Raw genomic sequence first — 19,568 nt, forward strand, 5'->3', positions numbered from 1 at the left:
GGTACCAATAAGAACTGGAGGGACTAAAACTCCAGAGAGGAAATCTTACAGAGGTGAGCTATCTTCTTATATCTTGGGTACATTTGCTGATTCTAGGTATGAGCAGGAAGCTGAGATTCCAGGCTTTGCACCAGCAGAGGAACAACTGACAGGGGACAGAGAAAGCAACAGAGATAGACCAGTTCTAAATATGAAAGGTTAAAAAAAAACAAATTAAAAAAACCACAAATTAGTATCTTCATGACCTTTGGATTTCTTAAATAGGACACAGAAAGTACTAGCCATTAAGGAAAAATATTGATAAATTGGACTACACTAAAAATTAAAATTTCTATTCAACAAAAAGACACTTTAAAAATAAAAAGGAGCCCTGGACGGTGTGGCTCAGTTGCTTGGAGTGCCATTCTGTGCACTGAAGGGTGGTGAGTTCCATTCCCAGTCAGGGGACATATCTAGATTGCAGGTTCCATCTTGATTGGGGTGGGTACAAGAGGCAACTGATTGATGTTTCTCCCTCTCTCTCCCCCCTCCTTTCCTCTCTAAAGGAAAAAAAGTAAGTAAAAAGGCAAGCCACATAGCAGAGAAGATGTGCATATTCAAGAAAAGAATTATAACACTTAAAATCAATAAGAAAAAGGTAGTTGTCAATTTAAAAAAAGGAAAAGTCTTGAGTATGCTTTACAAAAGATGCTAGTGAAACAGCCAATAGACATCAAAAAGATGCTCAACCTTACCACTCACTCATCAGATAAACCAAATTAAAAGCACAACACATTATCACCAAATACCCACAAGAATGGCTAAAATGAAAAAGCCAATACCAAGGCCCTAGCCAGTTTGGCTCAGTGGATAGAGTGTAGCTGCAGACTAAAGGGTCCCGGGTTCAATTCTGGTAAGGGCACATGCCCGGGTTGCAGGCTTGATCCCCAGTGGGGGCGTGCAGGAGGCAGCTGCTCAATGATTCCCATCATTGATGTTTCATTCTCTCTCTCCATCTCCCTTCCTCTCTGTGAAATCAATAAAAATATATTTTTTTAAAAAGCCAAGCCCTAACCGGTTTGGCTCAGTGGATAGTGTCGGCCTGAGGACTGAAAGGTCCCAGGTTTGATTCCGGTCAAGGGCATGTACCTTGCTTGCGGGCACATCCCCAGTTGGAGGTGTGCAGGAGGCAGCTGATCGATGTTTATCTCTCATCGATGTTTCTAACTCTCTATCTCTCTCCCTTCCTCTCTGTAAAAAATCAATAAAATATATTAAAAAAAAAAAAGGCAATACGAAGTTGGGTAAAGAAGTATCTAGAACTCTCATACACTCCTGGTGGAAAATGTAAATTTATATACTTAAAATCCCTCCTAGAAATACACCCAGTAGAAATGGGTGTGTGTGTGTATGTGTATGTATATATATATATATATCCAAAGGAAATGTACAAGAATGTTCACTGAAGCATTATTTATAACTAAAGGCCTGGTGCACAAAAATTTGTGCACTCGGGGGAGGGGGCCCCTCAGCCCGGCCTGTGCCCTCTCACAGTCTGGGACCCCTCGGGGGATGTCCACCTGCCAGCGGGGAGCAGGCCTAAGCTGCAGTCGGACATCCTTAGCGCTGCTGAAGAGACAGGAGAGGCTCCCACCACCACCGCTGTGCTGGCAGCCATTAGCATGGCTTGTGGCTGAGCAGAGCTCCCCCTGTGGGAGGGCACTGACCACCAGGGGGCAGCTCCTGCACTGAGCATCATAGTGACCAGTCATTCCCAGACGTTCTGCTGTTAGGGTCAATTTGCATATTACCCTTTTATTATATAGGATAGTAAAAACTAGAAACACAAATATGTCCATTAACAGTATACTGGATAAATATATGTAAACTAGAGGCCCGGTGTACGGATTCGTGCACTGGTGGGGGCATGGCCTGCAGGTATCAGCTCGTTGCGGGGGGCAGCCACTCATCCAGGAGCAGCCACTCATCCAGGAGCAGCCACTCATCCTGGTTAGCCAAGCGGCGCTCCCACTGTGGGAGCACACTGACCACCAGGGGGCAGTTCCTGCATCGAACATCTGCCCCCTGGTGGTCAATGCGCATCATAGTGACTGGTCGACCTGTTGTCCCACTGTTCGGTCGCTGGGCTTTTATATAGATTGTGTTATATTCATATGATGGAAAATTTTAATAAACATGTATGAATCTCACAAACATGTTGCGTGAACAAACCTGACACAAATAAAAGTCATTCCATTTATATAAAGCTCAAAGACAGGCAAAAGTAATTTAAAGTGTTAGCAACCAAAACGACAGTGGTTAGCATTGATGGGGAGTTGTAGTGACTGAGTGCCTAGGATTGTGGTAATGCTCTGCTGCCAGACCAAATTAGGTACTGTTTACATTGCTATAACACTTTGTGAAAATAAGATTTCTATATGCATATTATACTTCAATAAAAAGTTCACATTAAAAAAATTACAATAGTATCAATTAGTGAGGAGAAAAGAATTAAAAATACTAAGGGTAGGACAAAGTATGGTAGATCAAAATTGAACAAATATCACATAGTCTGTCTATACTCTCAGGGTAATGCAAATGGACTTACATTGAACATCACAGAAAGAATTCCATTCACTTGGCCTCCAGAAAGGAAGGTGAAGGGTCTTTAGAACAATCTGTCTGCTCCTCTTATCTGCTGGCTGAATTCCTAGGCAGACAGCCTCACTGACTAAGTGGTGTAATCAAGGAACAGCATTTAAGTGGAAGAAACCCAAAGCCCTAATAAAGGTATAAGACTGTAGAAAGGTATAACATTACTGACCCCAGAGAAGGGAAAATTCTCTAAGCATTGCTTTTGCGATCATGATGCACTATATACACCCCAGACAAGCCATTGGGTTCTCCCTTTATGGAGGGAACCAGAAACATGGATAACTACTCAGGCAGTTCTCCTAAAAAGTATTTTTATTTTCCACCCAAGGATCACTAATATAAGGCCCAAAAGGGACATGGATCGGTCAACCAACTTCCCTCCACAATAATTACTGGGTATTACGTTAGTGAAAGGCTCTACCTTAGGTGTACATATTCAGAGGAAAGATTTCAAAGCAGAATCAGATCTAGTCCATACTCAAAATAATATCAAGCACAGTAGTAATTGATCAACAACCTGATCATCTGCCAGGTGGGATGACAAGAAAAGGCTTCGAGAATTAAGTACATTTAAACTGGGACTTGAAAGATGGAGAGAATTTTAAGGGTAAGGTGGAGGATAAAAAGTAGATATTTTAGGCAGAGGAAAATGATGTGAGCAAAACCAGATATTGGAAAGTGCAGACAAGGAATGAGCATTTAGAATATCTACTACAAGCATGTCAAGCTCAAAGGCTAACACAGGCCAAATAAACAAGGTTTAAGTTTATGTGGCCACAAAAAAACAAAAGTTTCAATTTTCATTGAAACATAGGTTTATTTCGATAGACATGCTGAATACAAAGGGCTAAAGTAAGTGAGTAATCGTTAACATAGTGTAATAGAACATTTTAATGAAAATTAATATTTTTTCTTAAACATTAACTTACCACTGAATATCTGCACAAATTAATAAGCATAACGCAAATAAACCTATTTTTCTTGTTCTCCAAAAGTGAAATATTTCCTGTTGCACATACCAAACAAGTCAGTCCAAAACTAAAGACGTGGCAATCGGCTGCTAAAATATTCACTAGTAGTATTAGTGGAGAGAAATGGTGCGCCTGTGTGTAAGGCAATGGTTCTCAACCTGTGGGTCGTGACCCCTTTGGCGGTTGAACGACCCTTTCACAGGGGTCGCCTAAGACTATCCTGCATATCAGATATTTACATTATGATTCATAACAGTAGCAACATTACAGTTATGAAGTAGCAACGAAAATAATTTTATAGTTGGGTCACAACATGAGGAACTGTATTTAAAGGGCCAGAAGGTTGAGAGCCACTGGGTAAGGCGAGTAAGGAAAATGAATGCAACACGGTTATAGTAATTAGTCATTAGCGAACATTGTAGTTCATTATTAATTATTTATAAGAGGATATTGTAAAAATTAAGTTATGAAATTTTTATTAAAATATTTCTTACATACGATTATATTGGCTGGGCCACAAAAATATTTGTTGTGGGCTGCGAGTTTGACATTTTTGATCTACTATGTGGCAGGCATTGTGTTAGAGGCTGCTTTTTATATAATTAATCCATGAGACTCAGAAAGGTTAATTAATTTGCTTAAGCCAGTAAACTAGGATAGCCAGAATTAAAATCTAGTTCTATCTAATTCCAGGACATGTGGTCTTTCCTGTATATGTGGCAATGGGAAAAGTACAAGAAAAAGCTGAAAAGGTTAAACTAAGATCAGGGCTCTGAAAATCTTTTATTTTGTGAATGGGGACCAATGAAATTTTTGGGGGAGTACAGCTACAAAATGTCTCATCCAATAACATAATCTGGAAAGATTTAAGAAGAAATGTTAGAACTAAGTTGAAAAGTATGGGTGGAGAGCAGGAAATATATCTTAAAACTGTGAAAAAGAACAAGTGGAGCTGAAGCAAGGAGAAGACAGACTGACTCCAAAGTCTGGATGAAGGTATCCAGAGCAATTGTGATGCCAAACACAGAAGTGAAAGGTAAAGAAAAAGGCTTACTTGTAGACAGAGAAGACAAGCTACTAAAGAGATGGCCCACCAAAACATTTTGTACAGGCAGAGACTGTATTTCCTTTCATCGCCAAAGTGTTCAGGATCTAGGAAAGTAAGTCATAAATAAAATCTTGATAAAATAATGGAGAGAGGTCAAAGGGACAGATGGGAGAGGCAGAGAGATCAAGAGTTAGATCAAGATTTTAATAATACATTATCTCTATATATAAAACTCTAATATGCAAATAGACCTAACGGCGGAACAACCGAACTGGTCGCTATGACGTGTGCTGACCAACCGGGGGTGCGCATGGAACATGGCGGGCATCGGCCTTGGTGGGATGGTGGAGCAGGTGAGCAGGGGCGCCAGACCAAGGCAGAGTGCCAGTCACTGTCATCGGGGCAAGCCTCTGGTGGTAACTGAAAATTCTTTGCTCCCAAGCACCAAGGTCCTGCCTGGTGCTTGCACCTGCTGCTGGCGCCGAAGCCGCCACTTGCACTTGCTGCCAGCGCCTGGCACCGGCCCTGATCACTCAACGCCATCAGCGGGTGAGAGCAGTGGCTTCCAGCCCTGATCGCTCTTCAGGACTTCTCCACATCCCCCTGCTCCTGAGGGGTGATCCAGGCCAGTAGCCGCCACTCGCACCCGCTGCCAGCCCTGATCGCTCAGCACCATCAGTGGATGCGAGCGGCAGCTGCCAGCCCCAATCACTCCCAAGGATCTCTCCTCCACCACCCCCACCCCCCCACCCCGTTCCTGAGGAGCGATCGGGGCAGCAGCTGCGGCTTGCACTGGCTGATGGTGCCAGCCACGCTTGCACCCACTGCTGGCACCAGCCCTAATCGCTCTGCGCCATCAGCGGGTGCGAGCGGGGCTGGCACAGTCAGCGCATGGGAGCAGTGGCAGCAGGACCGGGACTCCCGGCAGACAGGGGACCAGGGGTCGCAGTGGGAGGGGCTGGGCGGGGGCACGGAGGATGGGCCGAGAACCATCCCTGTGCCCACTCCAGCCTTGTGGCCCACAGTTCCTTTCAAGGTGCACAAATTTGTGCACTGGGCCCCTAGTAACATAATAAGTGATGACTGAAGCAACTGAATGCATGAGAATTTCACTAGAATGTAAACAGAAAGGGAAGGTAGCGAGTACAAAAATCTGGAGAATAACCAGGCACTCCTGATAATGACAAAAATAAGTAAGAAGAGACAGGAGAAAATATCTAGGAAAAAAAAAAAAAGAACGGAGAAAGATTACAGGTGACCCTTTGCAGAAAAGGTTTAAGAGAAAGGTAGAAGTAAAACAGATGAAAGAGGCAAAGTATAAATGGCTGGTGAAGAATTAGGTGTACTCATTCAAAAGTATGATTAAGCTCTCACCAGTGTGGCTCAGTGATACAGAATGTCCACCCATGCACCAAAAAGCCACAGGTGTGATTCCCAGTCAAGGGCACGAACCTAGGTTGCAAGTTCAATCCCCAGGCCCAGTTGGGTTGTGTGTGAGAGGCAACTAACCAATGTGTCTCTCTCACATTGATATTTCTCTTTCTCTCTCTCTCTCTCTCTCTCTCTCTCTCTCTCTCTCTCTCTCTCTCCTCCTCTCTCTCTCCTTCTCCCTCTCCCTCTCCCTCTCCCTCTCCCTCTCTCCCCCCCCATCCTCCCTCCCTACCACTCTCTCTCAAAAAAAAAAATCAATGGAAAAAGTAGCCCAGGTGAGGATTAACAACAACAAAAAGTTTGATTATGAAAATAGGATGACAAAAGATAAACGAAATAGTGGATTGTGGTAAAGTGCTCTAGGATGGGAAATCTGAAGATGTGGGAGGCTTAAAGGGTATGAGGTGCCAGAGGTAGCAGAATGGCATAGGAACAAAAGCACACACAAGTTGAGTAAGGTAAGAAGAGAGATACCTCTTCATTTGAAGCAGAAGTAGACAGAAAAAATGGAGTAAAAGTACTGAGCCAAAGATGTATATAATCATTCCTATTCTTAAAAGAGAAGAAAGGGAGAAAGAAAAAGCTTCTCCAAAAGTTCCAGTAATTCCCAGGCAATAATAGAACCACCACACATTCTGCTTGGGTGTGCTGCACTATATCCTAACAGACAATACTCTTCTAAGAACAGGAATCTGGACCCACCCATCTCTGTATCTGGCCCAGCTAGCCTGGCATAAAGACCAACACACAGAGGACTTCAATAAATGTTACTGGAAAGGAGTGTGAGCAGGTAAGCAGGATCTGGGATGACTCAATGGCTCATACAAGCTGGTATTTCTCCTGTAAGGGGAGCAGTGACATTAAGGAACAGCTCAGCTCTGGCTAGAGCCAAGAATCCACACTGAATCCTGCCTTGGAGCTTCCAGGGAACTATCATGAGAACAGGTCTATCATCGTTATCATGGTTCTAAGAGCACTGTACCATACACTGGCGTCTTCCCTGGCAGGATGACAATAATGAGCTGTAGTCCAGAGTACGTGTTCTTGAGATGCCGGAACATGGGCTCCACGCTGTCTGCCCCCTGCGCATATTTGCAGAAGCAAGGCTGGCCCTGGATGGGCATCCCTGCATCCTTGGAAATTTTCCGCAGCTGGTCTGTGAAGTTTCTGCAGGACAAATATGGTCATGACAGGAGGCAGTTAAGTCCCATTTTAAAACCTTTGATCAAATGCTTCCATCTTAGGTTCTTATCACTATGACAGGCACTGAGAGATTCTGCAATAAATGAGACATGATCACAGCTAGTGTCTAAAACATTTATATTTCAATAAGACAAGATAGAGCCTGCTATGTGTTCAATGGTACAAGCAGAAAGCTGAGGGAGCCCAAAGGACCTGTGGGAATTCTCAGTGTCCTCGCCAAGTCCCATTAAAGCAGTTATTCCTGTGCTGTTATAAGTGCATAGCAATAGGCAAATGTCCTCTTTGCTCAAATTAAAATAAGGTTCCAACAGCCCTGGCCAGTGTGGCTCAGTTGGTTGGGCATCATCCCATACACTGAAAAGTTGCCAGTTTGATTCCCAGTCAGAGTACATGTCCAGTTGCAGTTGATCCCTGGTAGGGGGCATGCAGGAGGCAGCCAATTGATGTTTCACTCTCACATCAATGTTTAGCTCTCTCCCCTCTCCTTTCTTCTCACTCTAAAAATAAATAAATAAATAAATAAATAAGTATATATATATGTATATATATATATATATATATATATATACACACACACACACATATATATATATACATACATACATATATATAATATAAAAGGCTAATATGCTAAGTATCCAACCATCTGACTGGTCGCTATGATGTGCACTGACCACCAGGGGACAGATGCTCAATGCAGGAGCTACTGAGCTGCAGTGACTCTGCAGCAGTGGTTCTCAGGTGACACACCCTGAAACCAGAGAGGAGGGAGCCGGATTCCTTGCAAAGCCATGTGATTTCACCTTCGGCTGTGGGTTATGTTGTTGCTGGGGCACTGTTGGCCCCAAATCTGGTTTACTGCACCCTTGCGTTTGCGTTCCACACCCTGTACGACAGCAACTTTGCAGAATGCCCTCTTGCACACCAGGACCCCTTGGGGGATGTTGGAGAGCCGGTTTTGCCCAATCCTCACAGGCCAGGCCGAGGGACCCCACCTGCTGGAGGGCCCTCGTTCACTACGCAGACACCAGGGAGGGACTGCGGGAGGTTGGCTCTGGGGTTTGTCTGGCCCATCTTGCCCAGTTCTGCCCCACTGGGCACCTTCTAATTAATTTTCTTTCAATGTGCACGAATCTGTGCACCGGGTCACTAGTTAAAATATATTTAAAAATAAATATAATAAGGTTTCAATAGTGATTGGAACATAGGAGGATGCTCAGTAAAAATGAGCTATCTCTTCCCCTCCTGTTCTTTGTGGTTGAGAAAGATTAAACAAGCCTCTTTCTTTTGGTTTTAGGGCTTTACCCTGGGAAAGGGAGGTAAAGCTGGAAGAAAGGTTACACATGCAATAGATTTTAAAAATTACGCTACAAATGAGGCAGAGGAACAGTCTCCCCAGCAGATGCAGAGATGCAGATCTTTGTGAAGACCTTGACTGGCAAGTCCATCACCCTTGAGATTGAGCCCAGTGACACCATTGAGAATGTCAAAGCTAAAATCCAAGACAAGGAGAGCATCCCACCTGACCAGCAGCATCTGATTTTTGCGGGCAAACAGCTAGAGGATGGCCGCACTCTCTCAGACTAAAATATTCAGAAAGAGTCCACCCTGCACTTGGTTCTTCGTCTGAAGGGTGGCATCACCGAACCCTCCCTCTGCCAGCTCATGCAAAAGTACAATTGCGACAAGATGATCTGCCACAAGTGTTATGCCCGCCTGCACCCCCGTGTTGTCAACTGCAGCAAGAAGAAGTGCGGTCACACCAACAACCTGCGCCCCAAGAAGAAAGTTGAATAAGGCCCCTCCACCAACTCCTTGGGTCCACAGGGCAGCCTTCTACCTGAACCCTATGATGCTGGGGCCTCAATAGTTTCTCTTTTGTTGACTGGAGCAACAAAAAAAAAAAGCTACATAAATATAATTACAGACTGAAATGAACAGCAGGAAATTTAATTTGTGAGACTCCTGCATTTAGATCAAAAGTAATAAGGTACAAATAGAGAAAAAAGCAAATTGTTTAGAGCAGGGGTGGGCCGTATAAGGCCTGCGAAATAATTTGGTGTGGCTCTGTCAAGGCATTACGGTGAGATATTTGACCAAATAGAGCAGGCTAATTTTTAAGTTGCTAATTTTAAGTGGCAACCTTTCGGTGTATGGGACGACGCCCAACCAACTGAGCCACACTTGCCAGGGCTGTTGGAACCTTGTTTTAATTTGAACAAAGAGGGCTAATTTTTAAGTTGCTAAACATCAATTGGCTGGACCGTGAATGTTGTTATAAATATCCAAATGCTCTTCGAAGGAAAAAGGTTCCCCACCCCTTGTTTAGAGGATGCTATTATATAATGTATAAATGTCAATATGATTAAAAAACCTACATAGTGAGAAAATAAGTATTTTTCACATATTTTGTTAAAAAAAAAAAAAAGAAAGAAAGACAGGGCAGGAGGGAGGGGGGTAAGAGATCAACCGAAGGACTTGTATGCATGCATACAAGCATAACCAATGGACATAAGACACTGGGAGGTAGGGGAGGCCAGAGGATTGTCAAGGACGGGGGGAAAAAAAGGACACATATATAATACCCTTTGTAATACTTTAAGCAATAAAAATAAATAAATAGAAAAAAAAAAGAAAGACAAATACTGTATAATACTGCTATGTAAAACTTAAAATCATTTATATCACTCTGGCTGGTTTGGCTCAGTGAATAGAACGTTGGCCTGCAGACTGGAGGGTCCTGGGTTTGATTCCAGTCGGGGGCATGTGCTCGGGTTGTGGGCTCGATCCTCAGTGGGGAGCGTGCAGGAGGCAGCCGATCAATGGTTCTCTCTCATCATTGATGTTTCTATCTCTATCTCCCTTTCCCTTCCTCTCTGAAATCAATAAAAATATATTTTAAAAAAAGATAAAATCATTTATATCATATAGGTATTTAAAATGTATAAATTGGATAGAAAGATTACAATAATTCATGAGAGTAGCTGCATCCGAAGGGAGGAATGGGACCAGGTTGGAGGATATAAAGGAAATCTAAAATTTACCTCTAATATTTTATCTACTTAAAAAAAAAGATAAAACTTGGGATGATGAATATATGGGTGTCTGCCATATAATTCTATGTATATTTTAATATTTCAAAATAAATCTTAGAATAAAGAAATATAACCTAACCATTTTTTCATGTAAATAAGAGCCAGGGCTCTGATGAACTGTTAACAGTATTTTTTCCATTTCTCTTCCGTTATATTCAACTGCAATAACTAAAATTGCAATAACCAACTGCAACTAAAATAACCAATGTGTTAGTAGATTCCATTAATAGTATGCCTTTACTTCAAGAAAAGTGGTAGTCCCAATCTTCTCCCTACTACCAGGTCATTTGGGATATTATGTTCAGTGCTGCTGGCCACAAAATGTTAGAAGTTTAGAATGGGAAAGGTCTTGAAATCCTATGCTAAAAGTGATATATGGCTGAAGTATAGGACTTCTTTAACTGAAAGAAAAATTCTAAGGGTTGACCCTATAGACTGATTGTCAAAATAATGGGACAAGGGAAAGACATGGGAATAACAGAGAAGCACATGGAGAATAAAGCTATCAACAAGATGACACAAAGGCATGAAGGCAGAGAGCTGGGAGCCTTTCTAATATTGCTAAGGACCAGCCAGCCCTCCAATGCTAAGCCAAGGCTAGAAGAAGCCTGGCTTAAATGGGGCTAAAAAGAAACTATAATTGTATTGGTAGTAGTTGGGTACCGTTAGGGGAAAAGGGAGAAGGGAGAGTAGAGCAGCTGGAGTCCCCACATTCATCAGGGGCTGCTTAAAATAATTCTTATGAAAACCCCAAGGTCAGCTGATCCCACCAGGGCACATATCTCTATTATTCTCATACCTGTCCAAAGTGGTCACTTCCAACTCTTCCTCAGCCTCGGAGTACACTGACCCCATCCCAGATCCATAGAATTAAGAAACTATCACTTCAAAAACGGCAGGAAATACCAAATTTTACACTTTAAATGAGTGACTTTTGTGATATTTGAAATACATCCCAATAAAGTTGTCTTTTAAAAAAGACTGCAAGGGAAGAGTCATTGATTTCTTCCACTTTACTCATTCACTCACTCAAGACTTACTCCCCTTACTTGTTTCTTTAAACCATTTGGCTGTATCACTTTTGTCATTGCTGTCTATTCATGCAGAGACCTTTACAACTCATGTTCATCTAATTCAGGATACTTGGACCTAATACAGTTTGTGCACAGAAAAGGACAACTCAGAGGATCAGATGAATAAGCTACTCTTTTTTGTTTCCAATTAGGAAAGAAAGCTTTGAAGCCTCAGAACTGATTTGCTGTGAACTCTGACACTTTTCTTGATATGCAAACTTTGTACAAGTTACTTAACCTCTTTGAGCCTCAGTTTCCTGAAAACGGAAATACCACCACCTGCTCACTATGAAGATGAAATTAAAAAATGTAAAATGTTGGCATAAACATTATAGTCATTACTATTATTTATTACCATGTTAATAATTATAACAATAAAACAATTCAGACCTGTCTTAAGAGGTTCATGCCTTGAAATAATCATCTCTGAACAGATAGGGCTCCTTACCAAAGCTTCTGACCACAGATTGGCAGAAAAGGAACAGGTAGAAGTTTGAGCCAGACAGTACAAGGAAGCAGAGTCAAGAATCAGCAAGAGCAGCGGTTCTCAACCTGTGGGTCGCGACCCCTTTGGGGGTCGAACGACCCTTTCACAGGGGTCGCCTAAGACCATCGGAAAACACATATATAATTACATATTGTTTTTGTGATTAATCACTATACTTTTATTATGTTCAATTTGTAACAATGAAATTGGGGGTCACCACAACATGAGGAACTGTATTAAAGGGTCGTGGCATTAGGAAGGTTGAGAACCACCGAGCAAGAGCATACTATAGATCAAATCTTGGCCTCATAGAGATAAGGGAAACAGGCAACTGTAGGGTCCTTTCCCCGCCCTGCTATCCATACACCCTGTCCTCCTTACTTGAGCACCTCTTCTCGACACTGCTTTTGGGGTGCGAAGCAGGCGATGGCCCAGACTTTGATCTCAATCCCATTGTAGAACTGTTTCCCTCGCATGTCCCAGACACCCTGATTGGGTGTGGCAATGGCCCGGTTCTGGAGATAGGCAAAGGGGGCGCCCAGGTGAGCCTCAGTAAAGCCAGGTGGGTAGGGGAACAAAAGCCCCTGGCTATACAATCCAACCACCTCCCAAAATGCCCCAGAGATGTTGTCTGGCCCTGACCCTGCTCACCCGGCCGCCATATTGCAAGATGGGCGCCGGCAGCACTCGTCCTGTCACCTCCGTCATGTCATCCTTCACTTTGATCCCAAATTCCTGGATGTAGGGATCTAGGTTGTAGCTGGCATTCTTCATCTACAAGACAAAAGAAGGGGATCTCAGGAGAGTAGCAGCTTGGCAATAATGCTCACCCTCTGGGTCCCAAGTAGAATGCCCTCGTCAGCTGAGACTGGCGAGAAATAGCCCTAAAAAAGAAGGGAAAGTGGAAGATGATGAAAGTGGGAGGGGATAACATAGGGAAGTAAGATAAAAGGGAAAGAGAAATAGGAAGCAAAGTAGCTACAGGGTCAAGAAGCAAGAGCAGTCCTATGGAGTCCCAGGCAACAAATCTAGATGTGTGTCCTCCCAAGAGTCCTGCCAAGGCAGAAAAGCATCTATGCTACCAGGGGCCCCAGTGACTGAGCAATCGAGCACATGTTTCTCTGCAGCCCCACTGACCAGGCGGCTGATCTCCTCCTGTCTGTCTGGGGCCGACCTAGCTGTAGCCTTTATCATGGTCGAAGTCTGATTGTCCGTCAGCTTCTTAATGCAGCGCTGCCCAGCCACAATGTTACAGACCTGAGGAAACAAGGAAGACAGTTAGCTCTGGCTTGAGTTCAGTCCATCCTATACTGAGTCCCACAGTAAGAGAAGAGACCTTGGCTGTCAGCCTTGGGAAGAGGACTGCAAAATTCTTTGGGCATACAGGGAAGTCGGAAAATATCCATGTGCAATATCAAAGACAAAATAGCCATTTTGTGATTAAGAGCTAAGGATCCAACCTGGTATCGGTCAGTGAATGAGCATTGGCCTATGAAGCTGGACATTATGGTTCGATTCCCAGTCAGGGCATATGCCCAGATTGTGGACTCCATCCCCAGTAGGAGGTGGTGTGCAGGAGGCAGCCGATCAATGATTCTCTCTCATCATTCATGTTTCTCTTTCTCTCTCCTTTCCTCTCTTAATAGTAAAAAAGAAAAAAGAGAGCTAAGGATCCAGCACCAGATCTGGGCTCAGTCTCATACGTTAAATGGGGAGAACAGTAACAATCTCATAGGGTTGTTTGGAGATTAAATAAAATAAAGCACTTAAAGGACTGAGTACCATTCTAGAACACTATAAACTCATTAATTGCAGGATAACTTATTATTTTCCAAACCTCCCAGTACAGAGCTCTTCTGAACACTAAAAAACTCAATATGCACAAACTGGATTCATAAGGTAGTAAAGCAGCTCTCCAATGGTGGCAAGAGGGCCGGGAAGAGTGTGAGCGGTGCTGTGCAGCTGGCCAGGCTCAGGCTCGGGCTCCTCCGTGGCCACCTGCCGATTGGCGTACTGCTACATCCCTCGGGGGATGTCCGACTGCCGGTTTAGGCCCGATCCCTGCAGGTCAGGCAGGGGTTCCGGATTGCGAGAGGGTGCAGGCCAGGCTGAGGGACTCCCCTCCCCGCTTCATGCCCCCCCCTGCACGAATCCGTGCACCGGGCCTCTAGTATTGTATAATTTGATTTATATGAAATATCCAAAATAGACAAAGTCACAAAGACAGAATAGATTAGTGATTACTAGGGGTGGAAGGGAAAGTGTGGGGGCAAAGGAATAGTAACTATAATAGTTATGGACTTTCTTCTGGGGATGGTAAAAATGTTTTAGTGTCAGGTAGTGGTGATGATTGCATAATGGTAAAAATACTAAAAATCACTGACTTGTACATTTTAAGAGAGTGAATTTTATGGTATGTGAATTATATCTTGATAAAGCTAGTCTTTAAAAAAAAAAAATCCCACCAGGCTATATAGCCTACATGACTTGACCCTCAACCTCTCCCTAAAATCATCTCCTACTACTTTTTCCCTCATATACTACATGCCAGCCACTATGGCCTCTGTCTGTCTCTTAAAAAGACCCAAGCTTCCTGCTGCTTTAGATAGAGCCTTTGTACTTACTACTTACCTCATGCCTGGAAGGCTCTTTCCTCAGGCTGTTACAAGGTTGATTCTATCTCATAACTTGGGACTCAGCTCAAATGTCTCCTAAAAGAGGCCTTCCCTGACCACAATAACTAAAGTGGCTCTCCTAACTCCTCCACCCTTACTTCTATCCCCTCAATCTGTTTTATTATTCTTATAGCACTTACCACCATCTGAAACTATCTTATTTATCAATTATTATCTATCTCTCCCTTCTAGAATATGAGCTCCATGACAGCAGCAACCTTGTCTTGTTAATCTCTACATTCTGGCACCTAAAAAAGTATATGACACATAATAGGAGCCCAATAAATATTTGTTAAATAAACAATAGTAAATGTCAAAATAGAAGTCATTGTATAAATTATTCACCTTGGAAACTATTGTTTAAACAGAAGTAATACTGCCCAGCTGGGTGGCTCTGTAGGTTGGAGCATTGTCTCATATACCAAAAAGGTTGTGAGTTTGATTCCAGGTCAGGGCACATACCTAGGCTGCAGGTTTGATCCCTGGTTTGGGGTGTATGGGAGACAACTGAGAAATGTTTTCTCTCTCTACTCCCTCTTTCTCATCAATAAACATATCCTCAGGTGAGGATTTAAAAACAAAACAAAACAGAAGTAATGTCAATTTGCTAACAAATCTCAACTGGTAGTAGATATTATCTAAAGCCTATCTACTTAGCTGAGATCATCCCTGAAGACTTCTGTTTATATCTCAGAGAAAATATTGCCTTCATCCCACTTTCTGTGCATCAGCACCTATTAACTAAGTCAAAGTTCTTGGGTTTTGGGATCTCTTCTCTCTTCAGCCCAGTTCCCTCTAGTTAGCTCTGAAATCCCAGAGGCCCACAGAAGGCTTGAGCTTTGGTCCTATTTGACTCCTGCTGTTGGAACAAAGTAAGACAATAGCCTAAGTTAGTGCTTCTCCAACTTTAATGTTCATATGAATCCTCTTTGGATTCTGTTAAAAGATAGATTCTGATTCAATAGGTATGGTGGAACCTGAGAATCTGTATTTTCAAATGAGCTCCTGGATAGTACCCGTGTTGTTGGTCCATTGGCCACACTTTAAGTAGCAATGGACTAGACAATGAAGCAGTCAGCAGTAGTTTCTTCCGTAGACATTTTGTCTGTTGTCTATCTAACCAAATGCAGCCCTATAGTTCCACATTTGTATTCTATAACTTAAGAAATATTACTACTGTCCTTAATTGCAGGATTTTAAACATCTGTTGAAACATAAAAATATAACAAATCTTGGGTCTAAAACTTTTTAAAAAAGAACACATTGATCATTAGGAAAATAGGATTCATGTTATACTAGTAGGTAATAACATTCATCTTCATTTTCTATAAAATAAGGTACACTTGTATCTCTAGGTTTTTTCACATCCTGAACTTCAGAAGACAGGGAAAGAGAAATTAAGAGGACATGAATGTGGGTATTTGGAATCTCTTTCCTGAACAAACTAATTAATCACTTATTAGACAGTAAATACAGCTTTCACCTCTGCCTGGCAGCCCTAAAAACATGAGAGCAGTATTGGAAATAAGAAAAAAATTTAGCAGGTAAGAATGAGGCCTACATTTCACAGAATGACCTCATATCTCTCAGAATGTCAATTTCCCAAACTTCAAAATGAAGACGAGAGATTACAAATAGAAAGCAGACCTCTGATGATCAGTGTGCAGATACAATGCTTGTTTCCCAGCCCAACTATTACTTGGCAGCCTCACCTCTAGGGGCAGGTAGGTATGCTTTTGTTCCTGGCCAACTTGCAAGCAGGGCAGGTGGGGATACTTGAGCTGAAGGTTATATTTCTGCTTGAAATACTGTGCCACTGTGCACTCCACAGTTTGTCCACTCTCCAGCTGCAAGGGAAACCTGTTTGGAGGAAAGAAAGGAGGTGTCAGAGCTCAGGACTAATTCCCACCTCTCCAGACCTACAACCATGGAAGCCTCAGACTTGGCTTTAGCCCTATCCAGCCTCTTTAGAGTACTGCCACTCTTGGGAAAGCAGGCAATACAGGGCTCCAAAAGAAAAGCCAACGATTTGAGCAGCAAGTTCCACAACCAACAGGACCTGACCTTACTCATCTGTATTTCCAGTGTTGGGCATAAAGCCTGACACACAGTAGGTACTCATAGTCCAGTATAGTCTGAGGTCAAGAAGGTAGATGAAATCAGTGAGGGCTTTCCCAAGGTCTAGCCCAGGAGCTTTCTTTATCAGGAGAAAATATAAGTTGAAAGAGATTCTAACATTTACAAACTGATGGAAGAGTCAGGGGGAGATGCCTGATCTATGGCAAAGGCCCACGGAGGAAAGATGGAGACCAAGAAGGCAAAAATGGTAGGGAGAGTATCAATGGACCTGGGAAGGTTGGGACAGGGGTGACAAATACCTACAGCTTATTCAAAAACAGGGCCAGTCCAAGACTTATTTACAAGGTCAGTGGTGGAACAGGAGGGAGTGAAGGGAGTGTGTTTAAATATCTGTCCTCTTCCACTAATGGTACAGCTTAGCAGCCCTGTCAACTTACGTCTGATGGCTGGCAGGGCGGCGTGTAACATTACAGACACGGTATTTCCTCTTCATCTGTCCACAGTGGGTCACTTCTACCTTCAGGCCTAGAATATACACACTGCTTGTCAGGGTTGAAATGAGTTGCTCATGTTCCCAGGCTTGGCCTCTCCCCTCAACATATCCCCAGGGGATTTTCTTTTAGGGCTAAAGAGAAAGTAAGGCTGTTTCTCTTCCCTGCCTGCTTGGGTCCTCACCCTTGATCTCCTTGGTAAAACGCACACGCTGAGAGTCCGTGAGCGGCTTGGGCTGCTCATCTATGTTCCTGATGTCCAGCACCTCACACATGAACTCAATCACCGGCTGTGCCTTGTAGAAGGCAGTGGCTGAGACTGTGGGGGCAGAGTAGGTATAGCTTAGCTCAGGTTCTGTCTTCCAGAATAAATGGAAGTACTGCTCTTTACACCCTCTTCCTTATAGGGTTATGGGATGGGGGAGGGGTACCAGGGCCGTAGGGATTAGACTAGGAGTATGGTTGCAGAGCTGAGAGGGATGAGGCTGGGAGTGCGGTCAATGGACTCAGGGTGCCCCTGGCTCCATAGCTCTCCCCACTCACCATCAATGTTGAGCATCATCTTCCACATGGCAGGGCGCACAGACTGGTGAAAGCCGAACCAGACCTCGCGCCCACCCCCCAGCGGGTGGTAGTAGCCCTCAGGCGGTGAGAAGAAGGAGCGGCCCACAGGGGTGTACCTGGCAGGGACAGGCAGAGAACTGGTCCCTCGGGCACAGGCCCCCACCCTGTGAGGCATCCTGGGCACGGAGGAGCCCTGGCCTGGAAGGCAGGACACCAGGGCTTTAATTCCAGCTCTGATCCTTTACTAGTTGTGTAACTGACCTTGTGAAGTCTCTACCCTTTCTCTGCCCTGCAGGGACAGATGGGGTGCAGCTCAAAGATATCTAAAAGGGACAGGACCAATGATTTAACCCATCTAAATGTATATATACACTTGCTTGGCATGTGATACGATTTCAAAGAATATTTTGTTTGAAAAGCACACTGTAGGACCTTAATATGTGCTCATTCCCCTGCCCCCCTGCCCCACCACGCCCACAGCAGTTCTGACACCACTAGTAGCCCAGATACTAACTATACCCAGTACCTCATGGATGCCAGATGTCTCATGGCCACATCAAGGGCTTGCACAGACTCCAGGGGAACAGGGATCTGGCCACTGACCAGGGCCTCATGCAGCATGCGCCAGCTCACAATGGCTAGCCACTTGATGGAGACCTTGAATATTCGATCCTTCCCTTCCCCGGGGATTGTCACCTCAAAGTCAACCTTCAATAGAGAGAAAGAGGGGAAGGACTGTCAATACTTTCTCATAGTCCAACATTCCCTGCCCTGCCCCGCCCCAACTGTCTCCCACCCCATGGATTTGCTAAGAATCTGTCTCTTAAGCTGATAGGAGCTCACAATGAAAACTTCATAGTAAATGCAGTTTAGTCTCCAGCCACCTTGGCTCAGTCTCCTTGGTTCAGTGCTTCTGTCTCTCTCAACCACACCTAGCAGAAAGTCCTTAAGGTCTAGGTCTATTTTAAGTCTATTCTCAATCTGCCTAGAACAGGGATAGACATATAGTAGGTGAAACAAACATCAGCACCTATCCATCCCTCACCCTAGAAAACACTTTCTCAGCACAAAAGAATGAAAGGGACTGCCAGACTGGAAACAGGCTTACATGAGCTCTGTCCCATCCCAGACCCCTTAACACAGGTCTAGACTCCCACCTTACCCGTTCATTGCCAATGGGCAGTGCTGTGACGGTGTAAATGTTCTTCTTTCCATCATACACGGGCTTGCGATCACCAAAGATCTGAGGCTTGAAATGCTGGACCATGTATTCCACCACTTCCCTGTGGAGATAGGAACAGCCTGTGGAAGCTGAGAGACTACCACTTCAAGCTTTTAGAAGTAATTAAAAGGTCAGGGAATGTTCCATCTACTACATTCTCTCCTAGCAGCTACTCTTTTCTTTTTCCATTCTCATACAAAGACATGTTTTCATTGGTTTTGAGAGGGAGGGAGGGAGGGAGGGAGGGAGGGAGGGAGGGAGGGAGGAAGGGAGAGAGAGAGAAACATCTATATGAGAGAAACATCGATCGACCACCTCTCATATGCTCCCTGACCAGGGATCAAACCCCAACATTTTGGTGTATGGGACGACACTCCAACCGAGCCACCCAGCCAGGGCCGAGCAGCTTTAATCTCATCTGCTGTCACTGTGCTTCTCAAACTTCAATGTTCATATGAATCATCTGGAGATCTTATTAAAATGCAGATTCTGGTTAAAATGAAAATTCTAACTCAGTGGGTCTAGACCAGCCGTGGGCAAACTACGGCCCGCGGGCCGGATCTGGCCCGTTTGAAATGAACTAAAAAAAAAAAAA

General features: G+C 43.8%; 1 protein-coding gene and 1 pseudogene across 2 annotated transcripts in view; one reads left to right on the forward strand and one right to left on the reverse strand.

Moving 5' to 3' along the window:
• The window catches only part of LOC308515735 (protein argonaute-1), a 34,862-nt gene extending 15,829 nt beyond the window's left edge, over positions 1-19,033 (reverse strand). Inside the window, exons 1-10 of the mRNA XM_081086304.1 lie at positions 18,914-19,033; positions 18,278-18,459; positions 17,731-17,867; positions 17,372-17,506; positions 17,134-17,221; positions 16,330-16,477; positions 13,080-13,199; positions 12,594-12,716; positions 12,324-12,457; positions 7,067-7,251 (exon numbers count right to left, since the gene is read on the reverse strand). Coding sequence (XP_080942430.1) covers positions 7,067-7,251; positions 12,324-12,457; positions 12,594-12,716; positions 13,080-13,199; positions 16,330-16,477; positions 17,134-17,221; positions 17,372-17,506; positions 17,731-17,867; positions 18,278-18,459; positions 18,914-19,018 — 1,357 coding nt within the window. The 5' untranslated portion in view covers positions 19,019-19,033. The remainder of the gene's footprint in view (positions 1-7,066; positions 7,252-12,323; positions 12,458-12,593; positions 12,717-13,079; positions 13,200-16,329; positions 16,478-17,133; positions 17,222-17,371; positions 17,507-17,730; positions 17,868-18,277; positions 18,460-18,913) is intronic.
• On the forward strand, positions 8,695-9,084 carry LOC308516948 (ubiquitin-ribosomal protein eL40 fusion protein-like; annotated as a pseudogene). Its single transcript has one exon. The product of its transcript is annotated as a ubiquitin-ribosomal protein eL40 fusion protein-like (transcript).
• Positions 19,034-19,568: the final 535 nt, after the last annotated feature.

The sequence above is a fragment of the Myotis nattereri genome, assembly GCF_964212035.1.
Source record: "Myotis nattereri genome assembly, chromosome: 3".
Classification (NCBI taxonomy): domain Eukaryota; kingdom Metazoa; phylum Chordata; class Mammalia; order Chiroptera; family Vespertilionidae; genus Myotis; species Myotis nattereri.